The 22,882-nt window shown below is 35.0% G+C and overlaps 1 protein-coding gene across 2 annotated transcripts in view; it reads left to right on the forward strand.

Moving 5' to 3' along the window:
• The window catches only part of ANTXR2 (ANTXR cell adhesion molecule 2), a 161,121-nt gene that overhangs the window by 65,497 nt on the left and 72,742 nt on the right, over positions 1 to 22,882 (forward strand). For both annotated transcript variants that reach the window (XM_008957660.5, XM_003832274.6), the window contains exon 12: positions 773 to 868. In XM_008957660.5, the coding sequence (XP_008955908.1) occupies positions 773 to 868 (96 nt within the window). The remainder of the gene's footprint in view (positions 1 to 772; positions 869 to 22,882) is intronic.

Raw genomic sequence — 22,882 nt, forward strand, 5'->3', positions numbered from 1 at the left:
TATGAGTTGTTTAATCAAAGGGGCATTTTATAGTCAAAGGGTCCAAGGAAGACTTCCATGAAGTGACTTAATATGAGCCCTGTAAAATGAGTAGGTGGTTTTTATATGAAAGGGTTTAAGAACAGAGCCCAGAGTAGGTGCCTGAAGGCTGGAGGAGCTCAGTAGTTAGGAAGGGAAAGAACACCACTGTGGTTTTTGTGTAGGTCATATTTCAGCTTCAATGAGAGAACATCTGATTTATGAATGCATGAGATTCCATTCTTGCATTGATGTGTATATACCATTTCCCAACAAGAACCATTGTTGGTTTGTCATCTACTTGATATTTTTTTTAAATATTCATCTTATTATTTAACTACATGCAATAAATTGTGTTTCACCATCAAAAAGTCTGCAGGATTCTGCCTAAATTCTGCCTATGGGTAATTTGCTTTGAACCAAAATAATCCTTACATGAAAGATAGAGACCAGTCTAATCCTGATTAGTGATTTTTCCTAAATTCCTTTTAGATGTATTTGTAAAGAATCTGCAGCATTTTGGGAAAGTTTTTGTTTATTATTGCCTGTCACAACAATATAACATAAAACATAATATATATTAAATAGAAGATACATTTGTAGAATTTCAAGAAATTAAAATAATATAGTTAAAATCTAGTTTGACATTATACTTTCTGAATTATTTTCTGGTGTTTCCTTAAAATATATATACATTTGGAATTTGACCATAAGCTGTGCTGACTGCTTTGTTTTTGCTTTTTGCCTACTTTAGTCTAATGGGATCGCAGCCATCATTGTTATTTTGGTGTTACTGCTACTCCTGGGGATCGGTTTGATGTGGTGGTTTTGGCCCCTTTGCTGCAAAGTGGTGAGTAAGAAGGATTTACAACTCTACTTAAAAAAAATTAGAAAGATGTAAAGTAAGGTCTGAAATATGAATAAATGCCATGTTAATAACAACAAAGTTTCAGTTTGCAAAATGAAATTTAATTGTCTTCACTACTATAATAAATTCTAGAAAACATGCAGGTCAGTAAATATTTATTTAAAAAATTCATCTAAAAAGCACTTTTAAATCAGGTTTGTGGGAAGAGGAGGAGAGAAAAATAGGGGAGGTAGTTGGGATAAAGGGTATTTTCATTCAAGTGCAAGAGAAATTCAAGTAAATTGAATGATGTTTTCTTTTGGGTTCATTGAGAGGAGTTGATAATTTGTCAGTTTTTTTAAGTGCTCATTAAATTATTCATTTCCTCTTTGAAGGGTCTACCATTTCATGACCTTCTCTGTTTGCTACTGAAAAATATTTGTACAGAAATTAGTCATGCACAATTGTCAGCATATCTGTTAAACTGCTACTTTTGGAGTAATGATGAGGAGTTTCAGTTTGTGTCATTTTTTGTGTTTGTATAAAGCCTGTGAAAGAATATGGGTGTATATCAGTTATCTATTGCTGCTGTAACAAATTGCCACACATGTGTTGACTAAAAGCAACACAAATTTATTATCTAACAGCTGTCTAATCACAGCTTTCACATGAGTCTCACTGGGTTTACCTGGACTAAAATGTGTTGGAAGGGATGTGTTTCTTTCTGAATGCTCTAAGGAAGAAGCCATTCCTTTGCCTTTTCCAGCTTCTAAAGGCTACTCAGATTCTTTGCCTCATACCCCCCTTTCTCTATCTGCAAAGCCAGATGTGTTGCATCTTTTCAACCATTTTTCTGTGTCACATCTCCCTCTAACTCTGAACCCAGCTGGGAAAGGTCCTCCAGTTTTAAGGAACCATAGGATTAGATTGGACGCACTTAGCTAATCCAGGATCATCTCCCATCTCAAGATCCTGAACCTTAATCACTTCTGCAAAATCCCTTTTGCCATTAAGATAACATATTCACAGTACCAGGTAATTAAGTTATGGAGATGTTGGTGGGGGGTATCATTCTACACATTTCAAGCAATCCAATTTAGATTGTTCAGGTTTCATAGAAAAAAAATTATCTTAAGGAAGCCCTCTTCCAAATCATGCCTACTATTTATTTTGAGAATATTCCTTTTATTATAAGCACATTGTGTAGAACTTAATATTGTGTAGCTCATGGTAATGTTTTACATAATACTGCAAGACTGCCTTTTCCCGCCGCTCTCATGTTTGCTGACTGATTTCATCATCCTTGCAATTTCAGATGTGCTTTGTTTTAGCCCTGCGTTTATTATTAGTTGTACTTCAGTTTGCTTTCATGAGGCAACTTGACAATCCTTTATCTCAGAGCAGTTGGCCCATGGAGGAGGCATAGAATTAACTCAGATAACAGTAGAGACAAGACGCATCCTGTCTCTTTGCTGAACTAATCAGTTTCCTGCCATAGCAATTTATGCTCAGTTTCCTGTTGTAATCTTGATTATCTAGTTATGGCTATTTTAGGGTGGCTAGCATTCTTGAGTATCACATTAAAAAGCAAAAAGATGCCCTAATGTAATTTGTGCTCCTTGGTTTTTTAATTTAAACTTTGCAGTGGTGCATTTCCCCTCCTTTTTTTAAATTATCACTTTGCAATTTCATTTAGTATTGACCAGAGGGCTCAGAAGTGTCAAAGTGTATGATTTTTAAAAAGACATATGCAAAATGAAATGTGCTCAAATATGGGTTTTGACTGTCATTTTGGATATTAAGGAGAGGAGCCAATCATCAGGTGACTAGATCAGAGACTAGATACATGGTACTCTAAAGCCTTGGACTCTACAGATCTCAAATCATGGAGTTACTTTCTACGAGGCATAAAGGGAGCCCTTTAATGGTGGAGTATCAGGATGTCAGAAAGGCTTCCCGTCCTCAGAAACATCCCAAATGCTTATTAATTTCCTGAACTTATTTAATAGAGGAAACTTCCTTTATTTTACCCTTAGAAATATAGATTAAAAAGCAATTAGCCCTTATAAGTTCATATAAGTATGAACTTATATTTATACCTACATATAAGTGAATGATAGCAAACGTTTTCTAAAGTAGATTTTAAAGCAGGAAGAAAGGAGAGGTGAAATTCTGAATTCAGCCCTTGGCTAATATTGATTATCTAGTAGGTGTCAGTACTGTGCTAGGAACTGGGGATACAAAAGTGCTTCTAATATGATATGGAAATTCACATTTTAATATGGAAACATAGAAATGTGTGCAAATAAGTGTAAATGGAAGGTAACTGAAGTCCTAATAGTGGCGTGTGTAAAGAACAGTAGAAACATAAAGGAGGAAGGGTTTGCCAAGACTAAAGGGAGCATTTCAGAGAAACCTGACTGACCTGATGACTCCCAATTCAGTTCTGAGTCATGAATAAGATGTTGACAGTTCTTGAATGACATTTCAGACGAAGTACATGTGGAATCATGAGTTATTCTGACATGTTTTCAGAAGTGCTAGGCTGAGACCTACTGTGCTAGGTGAATGATGGTTTGGATTTTGGCATGAACCCATAGGGGAGGACCTCCTATGTCTTGTAATAGAAAGTCTGATCTCTTCCCTGCGATGAAGAGAAGCCACTGGAGATATTCGTTCAGTCTAATTACCTGAAAGAAACTTTGCTGGCTTCACAGTAGTGCTAAAGTCTAGTCCTGGCAAAAATTATTTAAGACTGTATCCAACTGAGTTCCGTTAACAATGGAAATGGAAAGGCAGTGACAGATATTGCACCTTCAATATAGCCAGAACAAAGTACTTCTAACAAAGTATAGATAGCTGGAATCTCAAGCTGAAATTAAGTGAGCTAGAGAAAAATGAAGACGTGATGTAAAAAGGAGGTAGTGTGACAATAACCTTGTGGAAAAGGATCTTGAGTTTTCAGAGGGTATTATAGTACAATCGCAGGGTGTTTATCTTATTTTGTTTCTTTTAGGTTATATATTTGTGCAATGCTGAAATTAGAATGTGACCATTTAAATAATTCTTAGTAGCGTTAAATTATTGGAGATCAATATGACTTTGACTGTCATTCCTAGCAATGAACTTTTTAATAGAAAATGAAATTTATCTATTTATCAGCGTGGTGTTGTGCAAATTTCTTTTTGCTTGAATGTGTTTTAAGAACTAGTGGCAAATATTTAAATCTAATCTTTCAACTGAAACATGACTAAAGAGCTTAAAATATCTATTCTCAGGCACATTTATGGTGTGTCAGCTATCCACCTCCATGAGCATCGTATGCTCAGGAGCTCTTATCAATACAGAGCACATGGAAAGAAAACTCCCTGAATAGAAATCTCAATATCTGTCACATATTCTTCATTCAGTCATTTCATGTATTATAAAATGCCAAAATATGAAATATTAAGTCATATTTTATAACATGATTGAATCACTCATTATCCAGAGTTTAAAATCTCATAGACCTCTAATCAATGAGTCAGTGATGACAATTTTACTTATATTTTAGACAGAGATTCTCAGGTTTTTTTTTTTTCTTTTTTCTGCCTCAACAGCAAGTCTTTCAGAACAGTGGCTGTCAGGTTTCCAATGGTGGTAATTCTCCTGGAGAGGAAGTGGGTTTGGGTAGACTGAGGCAGCTCCAGAGGTCATGCAGTTTGAAAAAGCCTCCTTCAATAAAGTGAATAAAGATTCCTAAAGACATGCAGGTCTCAATCCCTGGAACCTTGTAATGTTACCTGATATAGCAAAAGGGACTTTACAGATGTGATTAAATTAAAAATCTTGACATTATTCAGGATGATCTAGATGGGTCATAAATGCAGTCCAAGCCTTATAAAAGGGAGACGGAGATTAGACTATAGATGGAAAGAAGGCAGTGTAACCATAGATGCAGAAATTGGAGTGATGCAGCCACAAGCCAAGGAATGCTGGCAGCCACTAGAAGCTGGAAGAGGCAAGAAACAAATCCATCCCTAGAGCCTGCAGGAAGAACCAGCTTGGCCAACACCTGATTTTTAACCCTGTAAGACTCACTTCAGACTCCAGACTTCCAGAAGTATAAAAAAAAAGTTTCTGTGGTTTTAAGACACTAAGTGTATGATAATTTGATATAGCAGCAAGAAGAAACCTATATTATCTCCTGAATTTTCTGATATTCCCCAGAGTTGGGGAATTTTTATGTTTTCAGACAAACTCATTACAAAAAAGAAAAGAAAACAAAAACCCTGAACTTTTTATTATTTTATTTTATTTTTTCATAATTTTTTTTATTTCAAAAATGTTATAAAAATGGAATCATACAGCATGTAATATTTTGAGACTGGCTTTTTTTCATTCAGCATAATTCCCCTGAGATCCACCCAAGCTTCTGTGTGTAGTCATAGTCCACTCTGTTTTTACTGCTTCATAGTAATTAATGGTGTAGATGTACCACAGTCTGTTGAATTATTCACCTGTTGAAAAACATTTAGGTTGTTTATAGGTTTTCCCTATTATGAATAAAGCTACTATGAACATTTATGTACAGGTTTTTATATAAACTTAAGTTTTCATTTTTCTAGGTAAATGCCATCTGTGACTCCTGAGTTATAAAGTAGTTGTATATCTAGTTTTATGGGAAACTGCCAAACTGTTACCCAGAGTGGTGGTACCATCTCACATGCCCACTAACAATGAATGAGTGATTCAGTTGCTCCTTCAGATTTTCAGCATTTGGTGTTTTCTCTATTTTTATTATTGCCATTCTAATAGGTATGTAATGATATCTCATCGTGGTTTTAATTTGAGTTTCTATAACAGCTAGTGAGGAACATGTTTTCGTGTGCTTATCTGCCATTATTTGCTTATATCTTTGGTGAAATGGCTCTAAATGTATTTTGTCCATTTTCTTTTTATTTTATTTTATTTTATTATTATTATACTTTAAGTTTTAGGGTACATGTGCACAATGTGCAGGTTAGTTACATATGTATACATGTGCCATGCTGGTGTGCTGCACCCATTAACTTGTCATTTAGCATTAGGTATATCTCCTAAAGCTATCCCTCCCCCCTACCCCCACCCCACAACAGTCCCCAGAGTGTGATGTTCCCCTTCGTGTGTCCATGTGTTCTCATTGTTCAATTCCCACCTATGAGTGAGAATATGCAGTGTTTGGTTTTTTGTTCTTGCGATAGTTTACTGAGAATGCTGATTTCCAATTTCATCCATGTCCCTACAAAGGACATGAACTCATCATTTTTTATGGCTCCATAGTATTCCATGGTGTATATGTGCCACATTTTCTTAATCCAGTCTATCATTGAGGGACATTTGCATTGGTTCCAAGTCTTTGCTATTGTGTATAGTGCCGCAATAAACATACGTGTGCATATGTCTTTATAGCAGCATGATTTATAGTCCTTTGGGTATATACCCAGTAATGGGATGGCTGGGTCAAATGGTATTTCTAGTTCTAGATCCCTGAGGAATGTCCACACTGACTTCCACAATGGTTGAACTAGTTTACAGTCCCACCAACAGTGTAAAAGTGTTCCTATTTCTCCACATCCTCTCCAGCACCTGTTGTTTCCTGACTTTTTAATGATTGCCATTCTAACTGGTGTGAGATGGTATCTCATTGTGGTTTTGATTTACATTTCTCTGATGGCCAGTGATGGTGAGCATTTTTTCATGTGTTTTTTGGCTGCATAAATGTCTTCTTTTGAGAAGTGTCTGTTCATGTCCTTCACCCACTTTTTGATAGGGTTGTTTGTTTTTTTCTTGTAAATTTTTTTGAGTTCATTGTAGATTCTGGATATTAGCCCTTTGTCAGATGAGTAGGTTGCAAAAATTTTCTCCCATTTTGTAGGTTGCCTGTTCACTCTGATGGTAGTTTCTTTTGCTGTGCAGAAGCTCTTTAGTTTAATTAGATCCCGTTTGTCAATTTTGGCTTTTGTTGCCATTGCTTTTGGTGTTTTAGACATGAAGTCCTTGCCCATGCCTATGTCCTGAATGGTAATGCCTATGTTTTCTTCTAGGGTTTTTATGGTTTTAGGTCTAACGTTTAAGTCTTTAATTCATCTTGAATTAATTTTTGTATAAGGTGTAAGGAAGGGATCCAGTTTCAGCTTTCTACACATGGCTAGCCAGTTTTCCCAGCACCATTTATTAAATAAGGAATCCTTTCCCCATTGCTTGTTTTTGTCAGGTTTGTCAAAGATCGGTTAGTTGTAGATATGCGGCATTATTTCTGAGGGCTCTGTTCCGTTCCATTTATCTATACCTCTGTTTTGGTACCAGTACCATGCTGTTTTGGTAACTGTACCCTTGCAGTATAGTTTGAAGTCAGGTAGCGTGATGCCTCCAGCTTTGTTCTTTTGGCTTAGGATTGACTTGGTGATGCGGGCTCTTTTTTGGTTCCATACGAACTTTAAAGTAGTTTTTTCCAATTCTGTGAAGAAAGTCATTGGTAGCTTGATGGGGATGGCATTGAATCTATAAATTACCTTGGGCAGTATGGCCATTTTCAGGAAACCCATCTCACGTGCAGAGACACACATAGGCTCAAAATAAAAGGATGGAGGAAAATCTACCAAGCAAATGGAAAACAAAAAAAGGCAGGGGTTGCAATCCTAGTCTCTGATAAAACAGACTTTAAACCAACAAAGATCAAAAGAGACAAAGAAGGCCATTACATAACGGTAAAGGGATCAATTCAACAAGAAGAGCTAACTATCCTAAATATATATGCACCCAATACAGGAGCACCCAGATTCATAAAGCAAGTCCTGAGTGACCTACAAAGAGACTTAGACTCCCACACAATAATAATGGGAGGCTTTAACACCCCACTGTCAACATTAGACAGATCAACGAGACAGAAAGTTAACAAGGATACCCAGGAATTGAACTCAGCTCTGCACCAAGCGGACCTAATAGACATCTACAGAACTCTCCACCCTAAATCAACAGAATATACATTTTTTTCAACCCTGAACTTTTTATAGGGTACAAGCAATTGCAAAATAAGAGGCAATGAAATATTCTTTAAAATATTTGCAGTGTTTGGTTTTTTGTTCTTGTGATAGTTTACTCAGAATGTGGGAATTGAACAATGAGATCACATGGACACAGGAAGGGGAATATCACACTCTGGGGACTGTTGTGGGGTGGGGGGAGGGGGGAGGGATAGCATCGGGAGATATACCTAATGCTAGATGACGAGTTAGTGGGTGCAGCACACCAGCATGGCACATGTATACATATGTAACTAACCTGCACAATGTGCACATGTACCCTAAAACTTAAAGTATAATAAAAAAAATATTTGCAATGGTACCAAGGCTATTGAAACCAATATGCATCCTTTAAAATGAGAATAACCCTCTGTTTTGTAACTTTGAAGTTAATATGCATAATGCTTCATATACTGAGTAGAATTTACTTACTATCTTAGAGCAACAAGGGATTTTTGGAAGAGACAGGTTTACAATTTTCAGAAGTGCCTCACGCATATATGTTATTAGAATCATTGGACAACAGAGATCCATGGACAGCTTCCTCAGGGGTGATATGATTTGCTAGAGGAGCCAGCACAGTTTCATTCATATTCAGATATTGAACTATTGAACCTCTTAAAAGCTAGAAATTGACCTTCACTCTATGGAGGAAAGCAAAGAATTTGAACATTTGACTAATTACTGTGTCTGTGAAACTATGACGTTTACCTGGTTAGCTGTACCAGTTTTATATCAGGAAAAAGAAACATGTCAAAGTCAGAAACATCCCTTCTATGATGTTTTATATTAAATTTTTAGCCAAAATTCTTATAACATTATCCTGTCAGGTGAGCAAATGTTACCCTTTTGGTGATGCTTAAGTAAAATTACAATTAGATAATGATTTATGTATTATTTGTTTAAAATCTCTCTCCCCTTATAGACTAATAATTTCATGAAGGCAGGTACTGTGTGTATTCTACCTATCATTGTAAACCAGGCATGTTGCATGGTGAATACTTATTATTGAATGCATCTTCTTCACCTATCCCAATTCTTAAAATTGAGAAAATTGATATTGCTTTACTTGGAAATCAAATTCAAAATAGAGTACCTTTTTGCTAGTTATAGTAAAAAATTCTGTCAATTATGGAGAAGTATTGTGCTTGAGGAAATTTATGATACAATCACTCTTGATATAATTTTCATTGACTTCATTTAAAATTTGTTCCTCATAATATATATACAATGGGAAATGTGGCCTTTGTAATCATTTTTAGTAGGAACTAAGATACAACTACTTAAGAATTTATTAATTATAATGAAACTCTGAAGTAGAAGCAGTTCAACTTTTGTCTAGTTGCTGCTACATATACCCCACAGGGATGCTTCACCTAAGAATTGTGAACTTATGTGGAAAAAAATATATATCTTTCTTTTTTCTTCTAACTGAAATTTATCATTTTTGTCATTGATTTTTTTACCCTGCCCACAAAAATATTAGCAGTTGTGAAAACTGTCACCAGTAGCAATCACATGTATCCCATATCATATTTATAGTTGCTCAGATTTTTTTTTGAGTCAGGTTCTCTGTCACTCAGGCTGGAGTGCAGTGACATGATCATAGTTCGCTGCAGCCTAGAACTCCTGGGCTTAAGGGATCCTCCTGCCTCAGCTTCAGCCTCCCAAGTAGTGGGGAATATAGGCATGCACCATAACTACTGACTACTATTCAGATATCTTTGAAATGTGTTTTACAGGCATTGCTACTTTAAAATTATGATAGTTTCTAAACTTATTACAAGAGCTTATTACTTAATGAGTTAATAAAGAAACATACATATTTCCATATCTCATATTTTAAAAAATAAATTTGAAAATTACATTTCAATATGATTGGGGTCCTTTAAATTCTATACATTTTAATTTAGAATAATTATTATGGGATAGATTCACCAGACTGCTAAGGAGCGGTGTAGTAGTCCATTTTTACACTCCTATGAAGAACTACCTGAAACTGGGTAATTTATAAAGAAAGGTTTAATTGACTTACAGTTCTGCATAGCTGGGGAGGCCTCAGGAAACTTACAATCATGGCAGAAGGTGAAGAGGAAGCAAAGACCTTCTTCATGAAGAAGGAAAGAGAGGCCTAGTAAGAGGAGGAGAAACTGCCTCATTAAATAATCAGATCTTGTGAGAGCTCACTATCATGAGAACAGCATGGGGAAAACCGCCTCCATGATTCAGTCACCTCTCACCCAGGTCCCTCCCTCAACACGTGGGGATTATGGGGATTACAATTCGAGATGAGATTTGGGTGGGGACAAAGAGCCAAACCATATCAAGGGGCATATAATAAAAAAGATTAAGGAAAAACTCCTGCCATAGAAGATCTGGTCAGCCAAGATGCTTTTAATAAGAGACTATTTTTAAATTTTAAATCTTTCAGTTCATACTGAAGAGTCTTTTCAAGAATGACAGAGAGATGTGATGTAATCTAAATGTTGCAGATAGTGTCCCCTGTGTGCGTGGGCTTTCCATACAAAAGTATAAATCTAAACCAATGATATTTGGAGACCTTTATCTAGCAAGCCTTATAAAAAAGGAGCCTCATGTAAATTTGAATATTTAGGCACTACCATTAGTGAATGATAGATTGTGTTGAGTTTTCAAACTGTTCCATGAAGGGAAGAGTTCTCATTTTTTGTGAGGTTATGTCTTAACATCTGTTTAAGAGTCTGTATCCTGTTCATTGTGTATCCTTCCTTATATCCATCCTCTATAACTGCCTTTCTTTAACAAAGCCGTCATTAGCATCCTGTCTTTTTCCCTAGGTTAAAAAGGCAGGAGGCATTAAAACAAAACTTATCCTGTTTTGAATTGTTAGTGACATCAGAAATTATGGATGTTTTCATCATTGTTTAGATTAGGGGATATTTTGAGTTAAGAGCAAATTTGTTTTACTAATCAGGATAGGAGAAATGACAGTCCTATAGTTGCATAGTTTGGGGTAACCAGACAGTCCAGATGAATTACAGATGAGGTGGCAAACAAAGGCTTTCTGTAGTGTTGTCAGTTAGATTGTGTTATATAGCTGCAACTAATACCTGAATATGCTGAAAATGACAAACGTTCACTTGCTTTAGTGTCCTTGGCCAATGTTCTGCAGCCTCAAGGGAAAATTGCAAATTCATTTTTCTTTAGTGCATTTAAGACGTTACATAAAGATCTCATAGATCTTAATTTAAAATACCATTTACAAATGGTCTTTTTTATGTTTTTAAATCCCAATTTGCCTATAAGTTAGTTGATCTCACGCGATGATGATATGTCTAGCTGGAACTCTATAGAATCATTTTGTTAGCCAGCAACAGCTGTGCTGTTCTTTTCTAAATAGTAATAATGCTGTACATTGCACTTGTTTTTATTGTTGAGGAGGGCTCCTGGTACCTTTATTGAGGTACTTTGAGAGTAGCCTGATTTCTTTTTTGGAATGCACAATAAAATAGAAGTCATTTAAATTTTAATATACCTTCCTTACACCATTAATTAAAATGATTTATGTTTGGTTGCCTTCTTGAAATAGAGTGTGATGTTAGGTCTTTCATGCTTTCATGGTGATGCTTTCCAACAGAGCATCTTTTACGAGATAGTATCAAACTCATCCTGGTCTCAGTTTATTTGCTTTGACAGAAGCACCTTTACTTAACTCCTGGCAGAATACACTCTCACACTGTTCTTCTTAGTTCTCATTTAGCATTCTAAATTATATTTATTGTCCAGATTTCAGGCTACTTATTTACTTGTTCAAAGTAGAATTATTTGATCATTGATGAGTTTGTCGAGGAAGAAATAAAAAGCAGAGGATGAGATAACTTGAATCATATTTTGGTCAGGATGTTGAAGGCTAGATGTTGAAGTTAGATACTTTGTGGGATTCAGAAAAGAAGGACTTCACAAGCAGTAATGTAAGAACTTTGTGTTTTTGTATGTCAAAAGAAAGGCATTTTACTTCCTCTCTGATCTTATCAAAAAGAAAAGGGAGAATGAAAGGAAGACCCCCATATATTTTAAAGAAATTCTTGTAAATACTAAGAATGTTTCTCTATTGTCTGTGGGTCCCTAGGCACCTAGATGACATTGCCGATAAATTGGGCATTTTTTTTGTCACTGGCAAAAATCAGTTCTGAAATACTACTTAGTCTACAGTCATTGTACAATATCTTTTTTTTTTAATCCTAGGCAATTCAATGTTGACAGTTCTTTTCACTCTTTTCTGAATATTGGAACATATGATTGCATCAAGCTGGCTGCAGGCTCCAGTGCTGACATTTTTTAGCGCAAAGAATGCCCATATCACTTGAACATTTGAAAAGTGTTAATGAGCAGATCAAAAGGACTGTTGCCTGAAGCAGCTAACTTTTTTTTTTTTTAAAGAAATCGGCTCTCTTCCAAACTGAAATCTTCATTCTAGCAGCTAAGTAGATGAGATGTAATCCTTCCTGATGATGATAATAACAAATGAAAAAAAAAATTGGAGAAGAATCAAACTCTGCATATGGTTCATAAAGTGGTGAAAGTGTTTTCCAGAATCTTCAATACAGAGCTGAAGGATGCTAAGTGGAAAAAATTCTGGCAACTAGGCAATATTATGCCTTTTAAAATCTGCAAATTCTCATAAAATATGGTGCATATGAATACATTCTTTTCTGAAATGAATGTGTATTCTTGCACTATTTGATATAAGAATGGAATTCTCATGACTGTAGTTTTTAATGTATTTTTACTAACAGTAAATCTTTCTTTTCTCTTGAACTAGTTTTACTGAAATGTAGGAATGTCAGTTGAACACAGATTTTTGCCATTTTTGGCTTTTGAGCCAAATGGCTTCAGATTATTTTCACCCTTCTTTGTTACTCATGAGGTCGTATGGCAGAGTGGAGAGAGGGAACATTTTGGAACATCACAAGAAAACCATTTTGTTTCTCGTCCCCAAATTTTTATGTGGGTGACATTGGGCATATTAGCTAAATGTTATATCTATATAAGATGGTGATAAACTCTATCTTACATAGTTATTAAAAGTTTTAAATATAACTATCTGTGTAACTATCTATCATCTATTTGTCAATTCATTCATTCATCCATCCATCCATCCATCCATATATCCATCCGTCCATCTACCCATCCATCCATGCAAGTAAGTAACAACTACTCAACAAATCATAGGCTTTTTCTTCTGCACCCTTTCCCTTTGCAAACTAAACCTTATTTTAAAAAGATGTCATATGGCAGAAGTTGAATTCAGAGTTGGAGATAGGTGGACTTGGTCCTCGGTTTGAATCCTAATTCTGTGTTTTCTCTTTGTATATATTTGGGCAAGTTATTGAAGTTACAGCTTTCCTCTCCTTATATTTAAAATGAGGATAAACATAGTGATTGCACAGAGTTATTATGAAAATAAAAGAGCTATAGAGACAGAGTATGTGGCATCTGGCAGCACCAATAAAGGGTGGTTCTTGTTAATAGTGTTAACAACACACAGATGAGCCTTAGCTCTGGTTCAGTTTCTGAAGGTACTATTATTTGTTGTGATGGTGGTTGTGTCTCTTAATTTACCAGATCAAAATGTGATTTAGGTAGAGCTTTGAGGGCTTCGTTTTCATTATTAACAATGTAGAAAATATACTTATCAGGACTTTAATTCATTTTAAATTTATAATAAGTCATGAATTATTCACACAAAAGAATAATGGCATGCTATTGAAAAGAACTCTAATGTTCTTTTCTGGAATAAGGTGAGTATAATTGCATATAGACACATGGCCATATTTATCCATGGAAAGGCATAGAAGCAAAAACCTGGTGGAAACATTGTAATATGTATTTTTTATCATTTTATAAGAATTGCCATTTTGACAAGGACCTACAGTTAATCCAATTTATTTCCCAGATGAATAAACTTAGTATACTTCTATCTCCTCTTCTACAATTGGGTTATCTGACTTTACTGGTTCAGGAAAAAATTTAATGCTCCATTTTCTTAGGGACTAGTAATATTTTAGTTTCATGTAAATCTATCTGTTTATTATTTTTGTATATTTTTTCCTCAATATTTGACTTATACATTTGGAAATCAACTATATTTTTTTGTGAATGTTCTCAGTTCCATCGATTTCACTTTCAGTATATTTTTAGTACCTTTAGTATCTGCTGTGTGCAGAGCACTTTATTAGGCATGATGACATGTATAAATAAGGAGAAATGATAATTGCCATTAAGAAATTTGTAATTTTCAGTGATAATTTAAAAATTACAAAATCAACATATAAACCCAAATTAATGATGCATAAATGGTTCAACTGTGCAGCAACATATACTTTAAAAAGTTTTATGTCTTCTAGATGAAACAACAGGGAGTTGGTGGGCTACTCTGTGAAGGCTGGTTGGGACCTAACAGGAAAATGATCACTGTATTTGGGGGAAGCACCAGGATCATCAGGCTGGCTGGAGAGGAGGTGCATGTAGGGGGATGTTTGTAGATACATCTTAGGCCTTAACCGTGGAGGGACCGACACCATGCTGAGGCATTTTAACAATGAGAATAGAAAAACTGGCTCATGTTTATGTGCTGCAAAAGGGGCTTTGATAGTTTATCTTGCAGTTTATATTAGATAAAGGACCTCCAGTGAAGAGAAGGAATGTAAAGATGCCTCCCATGATACTATGTGAGTTTGATAACAGTGGTCATATGGGGATTTTAAATTGAAATTCAATTTTCCCATATCACTATTAAACTAGATGCTATATGGGATAATGAATATGACATTAAAAAAAGGAAGAGTTATGGAGAGAGATGTTGAGTAATTCTCAGGAGGATGTAATACAGAACAGGGTTGGGGATACTATTTATGTCCTCAGAAATTTATGTAACAGTGCAAGATGTACATGTAATAAGAAGAGTAAATTTGAAGTCCTCACGATGAAATGAAAATGAGTTCAGATGTATTATTCTCAGACTTAGTGGAATGGAAGGATGTACCTTGATCTTTTTCTAGTGAGAGAACTCCAGAGAGTACTTTATGGAAATTCACAAAACTAAGAGCGGAAGCATGACTTGTAAGGTCTTTCCAATAAAATTTAGTAATTTATTGATTCAAATTGTGAACATCGGGACTGTTTATTCATTTTTACCAGGGAAATGATCATTTAAGCTTCCGTTAGAAGAATATTGACCTGGCTACATAGGTTAAAATGGGGAATCAATTGGAGATAGAGAAATAAGTTAGATGTCTAATTTAACTACAAGTAGAGTATTAAGTCGTTGATGCAAAAAAGGCTATGGTAATTATAACTATCAATAAATTTTGTGAATGTATTATTAATTAAAATTCTTAGAATGAGGTGGTGAGAAAAGATGGAGATGCATCTCCTTTGTCTGAGCACCATTCATTTATTTATAATAGCTCAGCCATACTTAAAATGTTATCAGTTCTAGAAACCACACTGAAATATTGACCAAATCAATATGTGATTAAAAAAAAAAAAAACTGACCAAGATAACCAGATAACTCAGGACCATCTCATGAGAAATGTTTGATATATTTAGGTTCCAGATTGGTAGACTCAATAGATATATGGTAATTATCCTAGCATTCAAAAATAGAAACTGCTCTCCTCTGAAAGAAAAAGTGCGTGTGTGTGTTTGTGTGTGTGTGTGTGTGTGTGTGGTGTATTGCCAGACTCTAGGATCAAGACTAAAGACTGGAAACTACAGAGTGGGAAGTGCTTTGGCTTCATTTGGGGGAAAAACTTTCAAATGATGTGGGTTCCTTGCCAATGGACTCAATTGCTTTGTAAGGTAGTGGATTTCTCTTGATTGCAGTAATTCAAACATAATTAGACTACAGCTTGGTGGGAACTTTTCAGAGTATTGAAGTTTTGATTGTGTATGCGTTGGAGGAGTTGAAAAAATGTTGTACTAGGTACATTTAAGGTCCAAAGAATCTTGAGAATATGCTTTTAGGAGTGACGGGGGAAGGGAATGAAAAGAATCCCTTCTTCCTTTGTCCTTCCCTCTGCAGTCTATCTCCTTCCTTCCCTTCCTCCTTCTTTATTCTCTCAATTTGTTTCTTCCTCTCTTCTCTCCCTTTTTTCCTTCTTTTTTTTTCCTCCTAATTTCCCTTTCTTCCTTCTTCCCTCTCTTTCTTTGTCCCTTCCTCCCTCCTTTTCTCTCCCCTTCTCACTTCTTTCCTTTTCCTCTCTTCCTAACTTCTCTTTTTCCTTACTTCCTTGAAAGTCTAATTTGTGCTAGACATTCTATTAAATACTAGAAAGTCAGTGAGGAGCAAAGCAGACATAACACCTGTTCTCATGAAACTTACTATTTTTTTGTAGATAAAATTAATAAACCCTTTTTTGGTAGATAAAATTATCAACTTGGATAAATTCTAGGAGAGAACAATGCATCTGTGCATATCAAGAGAATCATATATGCTTTGAGAAAATGGGGAGAATTCATCAGGGAGAGAGGAAGGTGGGGGATATTTCAAAGAATGTATTGGGCATGGAAATGATTTGGTAAAGTCATTAGAAGTGAGAAAATAGATTACGGATTATGCCAACTTTTTAGGCTGCAACTGAAAAAAGTTATTCACTTGAAAGAAACAGGGAAGATAGGAAGGAATGTTAGCTTTTAAATGAAGATGGTTAGGGTAGCTTTGATTTTGTTATAAAATGCTAACAGATTTGGTTTTCATTAATTGTTTTGGACATGCAAGTTCATAGTCATATGACATGCTTTCTTTTTTTATAGAGGAAATATACCTGTAGTTTGATGAACTTAACTTTATTTTGTTTTATTATTATTTTAAATCTTAATTCTCTACTGGCATTTATTTCTGGGCTAATTATAAAAAATCATAAAATTTTATCTTTCATGATTACCAAAATCTACTGGAATTTTATGATTATTAAAAAAATAAAATTGAATTAAATAAAGAGTTAAGTAGAAATAATGGCTTTTTTGTAGCATTCAAAAGGAGATTCAAATTTAATTACTATTTATATCTATATTATTGTCATTATTGTCTGTGTATTTTTTCCCTGAGGTTTGGATCTAAACTAAAATTTAGATGATGAAAACATTATACACACAGAAAATTATGGGTCAGTTCTCTAAACATTATCAATGACATCAAAATATAAAAACCCTTTCACTATGGAAAATGGAAACATTTACAAAGAGAGAGACTAATATATGTACCCACAAAAATTAAAAATTTAAAAAACTAAGATAATGAACTTCCCACTGTCTTCATTACTCAGCTTCAATGATTCTCAACTTATTGTCAATTTTTTTCTTTCAATTTTTATTTTAGGTTCAGGGGTACATGTACAGGATTGTTACAGGGGTAAATTATGTGTTGCTGGTGTTTGGTGTACAAATGATTTCATCACCCAGGTAGTGAGCATAGTACCTGATGGGTAGTTTTTCAACCCTCACCTTTCTACCGGGATCTCACTTCATGTAGGCCCTGATGTCTATTGTTCCCATCTTTCTGTCCATTTGTACTCAATGTGCAGCTTCCACTCCACTTATAAGAAAGAACATGTAGTACTTGGTTTTCTGTTTCTGTGCTAATTCTCTGAGGATAATGGCCTCCAGCTGCATCCATGTTGCTGCCAATGACATGATTTCATTTTTTTTAAATAGCTGTTTAGTATTCACTGGTGTATCTGTATCACTTTTTTTTTTAGCCAGTCCATCATTGATGGGCATCCAGGTTGATTCCATGTCTTTGCTATTGTGAATAGTGTTGTGATGAACATACAAGTGCATATGTCTTTGGTAGAACGATTTATATTCCTTTGGGAATATACCCAATAATGGGATTGCTGGATTAAATGTAGTTCTGCTTTAAGTTCTCTGAGAAATCTTCAAACTGCTTTCCACAATGGCTGAACTAATTTATATTCTCACTAGCAGTGTATAAACATTCTCCTTTCTCTACAGCCTTGCTAACTCCTGTTATTTATTTTTTACTTTTTAATAATAGCCATTCTGACTGGTGTGAGATGGTATCTTGTTGTGGTTTTGATTTGCATTTCTCTAATGATTAGCAATATTGAGCATTTTTTTATAAGCTTGTTGGCCTTGTGTATGTCTTCTTTTGAGAAGTGCCTGTTCGTGTCCTTTGCCCATTTTTTAAAATGAGGTTGTTTGTTTTTTGCCTTTTGATTTAAGTTCCTTACAGATTCTGGATATTAGACCTTCACTGGATGCATAGGTTGCAAATATTTTCTCCCATTCTGTAGATTATCTGTTTACTCTGTTGACAGTTTCTTTCGCTGTGCAGGAGCTCTTTAGTTTAATTAGGTCCTATTTGTTTATTTTTGCTTTTGCTGCCATTGCTTTTGGAAACTTCATCATGAAATCTTTGCCAAAGCCTATGTCCAAAATGGTATTTCCCAGGTTTTCTTTTAGAGTTTTAGGTTTTATATTTAAGAATTCATTTTGAGCTGGTTTTTATATATGGTGAAAAGAAGGGGTTTAGTTTCAATCTTCCACATATAGCTAGCCAGTTATACCAGAATCAGTTACTGAATAGGGAGTCCTTTCCCCATTGCTTGTTATTGTCAACTTTGTTGAAGATCAGATGGTCGTAGGTATGTGGCTTTATTTCTGGGTTATCTAACCTTTTCCAGCAGTACCATGCTGCTTTGGTGTACTCTAGCCTTGTAGCATAGTTTGAAGACAGGTAGTGTGATGCCTCCTGCTTTTTTCTTTTTGCTTAGGATAGCTTTGGCTATTCAGGTTCTCTTCTGGTTCCATATGAATTTTATAATAGTTTTTTCTAATTCTATGAAAAATGATGTTGATATTTTGATAGAAATAGCATTGAATCTGTAAATTGCTTTGGGCAATATGGCTATTTTAACAATATTGACTCTTCCTATTCATGAGCGTAGAATGCTTTTTCATTTGTTTTTGTTATCTCTGATTACTTTCAGCAGAGTTTGGTAATTCTCATTGCACAGAGCTTTTGCCTCCCTGGTTAGCTGTATTACAAGGTGTTTTTGTTTTTTTTTTTGTAACTGTTGTTATTGAATTCTTGATTTGGCTCTCAGCTTGGACATTATTGGTATACAGATATGCTACTGATTTTTGTACATTTGGTTTGTATTCTGAAAGGTTAATGAAGTTGTTTATCAGGTCCAGGAACTTTTTGAAAGAATATTTAGGGTTTTCTAAATATAGAATCTTATTATTGGTGAAGAGGGATAATTTTGACTTCTTATTTTCCTATTTGGATGCCTTTTATTTCTTTCTGTTATCTGATTTCTCTGGCTAGGACTTCCAGGACTTTACTGAATAGAAGTGGTGAGAGTGGGCATCCTTGTCTTATTCTATTTCTTAAGAGAAATGCTTCCATCTTTTGCCTGTTCAATATAATGTTGGCTGTGGGTTTATCATAGATGGTTCTTACTATTTTGAGGTATGTTTTTTTTGATGCCTAGTTTGTTGAGAGTTTTAACATGAAGGGATGTGGAATTTTATTGAAAGTTTTTTCTGAGTCTATTGAGATGATCATGTGGTTTTTGTTTTTAGTTCTGTTCATGTAATGAATCACATTTATTGATTTACATATGTTGAGCCAACCTTGCATCCCAGGGATAAAGCCTACTGGATCATGGTGGATTAACTTTTTGACACACTGCTAGATTTGGATTGCTAGTATTTTGTTGAGGATTTTTGTGTCTATGTTCATCAGGCATATTGGCCTGAAGTTTTCTTTTTTCATTGTATCTCTGACAGCTTTTGTTATCAGAATGATGCTGGCCTTATAGAATGAGTTATGGAGGTGTCCCTTCTCCTCAACTTTTTGGAATAGTTTCAGTAGGATTGGTACCAGGTCTTCTCTATATGTCTGGTAGAATTCAGCCATGAATCTGTCTCATCTACGGCATTTTCTGGATTTTTTTTATTACTGATCAAGTTTCAGAACTTGTTATTTATCTGTTCAGGATAAATATTTCTTTGTTGGTCAATCTTCAGAAGTGTATGTTTTTAGGAATTTACCCATGTTTTTCTAGATTTTTTAGTTTGTATGCATAAAGGTATTCCTAATAGTGTTTTAGAGTTCTTGTATTTCTTTGGGATCTGTAATGTCCCCTTTGTCATTTCTGATTATGCTTATTTGGATCTTCTTTTTTTTATTTATTAATCTAGTTAGTGGTTTATCCATCTTGTTTATTTTTTGAAAGAACCAAATTTTGATTTTGCTGATCTTTTGTACAGATTTCATATCTCAGTTTCCTTCAGTTCAGCTCTGATTTTGGTTTTCTTTTCTTCTGCTAGCTTTGGGGTTGGTTTACTCATGTTTTCCTAGTTCCTCTAGGTGTGATGTTAGCTTGTTAATTTGAGATCTTCCTAACTTCTTGATGTAGGCATTTAACACTATAAACTTTTCTCTGAAAACTGCTTTAGCCGCGTCCCAGAGATTCTGTGATGTTGAATCTTTGTTTTCGTTGGTTTCAAAGAATTTTTAAATTTCTGCCTTAATTTCACTCTTTGCCTGAAAGTCATTTAGGAGCAAGTTTGTTTACTTTCCATGTAATTGTATGGTTTTGAGAGCTCTTCTTGGTATTGATTTCTATTTCTATTGTACTGAGAGTGTGATTGGTATGATTTTGTTGTTTTTAAGTTTGTTGAGAATTGCTTCATGGCCAAGCATGTGGTCAATCTTAGAGTATGTGCCATATGCAGATGAGAAGAATGTATACTCTGTTCTTGTTGGGTATTCTGTTGATGTCTGTTAGGTCCATTTGGTTAAGTGCTGAGGTTAGGTCTCGAATATCTTTGTTAGTTTTCTGCTTCAATGATCTGTCCAATACTGTCAGTGGAGTGTTGAAGTCTCCCATTACTATTGTGTGGTTATCTAAGCTTCTTCATAGGTCTCTAAGAACTTGTTTTATGAATCTAGGATCTCCAATTTGGGAGTGTATGTATTTAGGAGAATTAAGTCTTCTTGTTGAATGGAAACTTTTATCACTATGCAATGCTCTTTGTCTTTTTTGATCATTGCTGATTTAAAGTCTGTATTGTCTGAAATAAGAATTGCAACCCCTCTTATTTTTTTGTTTTCTGTTTGCTTGAGTGATCTTTCTCTATTCCTTTACTTTCAGCCTACATATTTATATATATATACACGTATATATATACATATATATATACATATATACGTATATATACGTGTATATATTCAAGAAACTCATCTCACATAAATTTTATATATATATTGTATATATACGTGTATATATTTATATATATTATATATATATACGTATATATACGTATATATATATATAAAATTTATGTGAGATGAGTTTCTTGAATATAGCATATAGTTGGGTTTTGCTTCTGTATCCAACTTGCCACTCTGTACCTTTTAAGTTGGACACTTAGCCCATTTATCTTCAAGGTCAGTATTGATATGTGAGGATTTGATCTTGTCATGTTCTTAGCTAGTTGTTATATAGACTTGATTGTATAGTTGCTTTATAGTGCCAATGTGATATGTACTTAAGTGTGTTTTTGTGGTGGCAGGTCTTACATTTCCATGTTTAGTGCTCCCTTTAGGACCTCTTGTAAACATAACTGGTAGTAATGGATTCCCTTAGCATTTGCTTGTTTGAAAATGATTTTATTCCCCCTTCACTTATGAAGCTTAGTTTGGTTGGATATGAAATTCTTGGTTGACGTTTCTTTTCTTTAAAGTTGCTGAATATAGGCCGCCAATCTCTTTTGACTTGTAAAGTTTCTGCTGAAAGGTTCACTGTTGGCCTGATGGGATTCCTTTTGTGCTTAACCTGGCCCTTCTCTGTAGCTGCCTTTAACATTTCTTTCCTTTGCATTGACCTTGGAGAATCTGATGACTAGATATCTTATCTTTTCTAGTATATTTTAAAGATTCTCTGAATTTCCTGAATGTGCATGCCTACCTGTGTAGTGAGATTGGGGAAATTTGTGTGGACAATATCCTCAAATATGTTTTCCAAGTTGCTTGTTCTCTATCTCTTTCAGAAATGCCAGTGAGTCATATATTTGATCTTACATAATCCCATATTTCCTGGAGGTTTGTTTTTTTCATTTTTAAAAATTCTTAATTTTTTTCTGCCTGCATTGATTCAAAGGAGCAGTCTTTGAGTTTTGAGATTCTTTTCTCAGCTTCATCTATTTTGTTATTAATGCTTCCGATTGCATTATAAAAGTCTTATAGCAAATTTTTAATTTCCAGAAGTTCAATTTTTTTTTTTCTTAAAATGGCTATGTCATTTTCCAGCTCTTCTATCGTTTTATTAGTTTCCTTGGATTGGGTTTCAACCTTCTTCTGTATCTCACTGGGCTTCTCCGCCATCCAGATTCTGATTCTGTGTCTGTCATTTCAGACATTTCAATCTGGTTAAGAACCATTTCTGGGGAGTTATTTGAGGTAGTTTGTGGAGGTAAGAAGACACTCTGGCTTTTAGAGTTGCCAGAATTCTTGTGCTGGTTCTTTCTCATCTGTGTTCACTGATTTTCCTTTACTTTTTGACGTTGCTGTCCTTTGGATGAAGCTATTTGCTTTTATATTCTTTGATGTTCTTGAGGGTTTGAAGGCAGTATAAATTGTGTTTAGTTGATTGACTTCATTTCTGGATGCTTTCAGGAGGCCAAGGCTCAGCTTAGCACTCCTGAGCTTCATGCTAATGCCTTGGGGACTGGGACTGGGCATATGGCTTTGTTCTTTGACCTCTCGAGGTCAAACACTTTCTGCACTGGAAGGACTGAGGTGTTCCCAGACTGCTGGCAAAACACTCTGATGCGGGCTATTGACAAAAGTGCTCTGGTTGTGGGGGCAGGGTGCCACAGGAGAATGTCTTGAAGTAGGGGGCCACCAGAGAGTGCACACTAGTGGGGCGATGGTGTGAGGTGCAGACAAATGAGAAC

The sequence above is a fragment of the Pan paniscus genome, chromosome 3 (genome assembly GCF_029289425.2).
Source record: "Pan paniscus chromosome 3, NHGRI_mPanPan1-v2.0_pri, whole genome shotgun sequence".
Classification (NCBI taxonomy): Eukaryota; Metazoa; Chordata; class Mammalia; order Primates; family Hominidae; genus Pan; species Pan paniscus.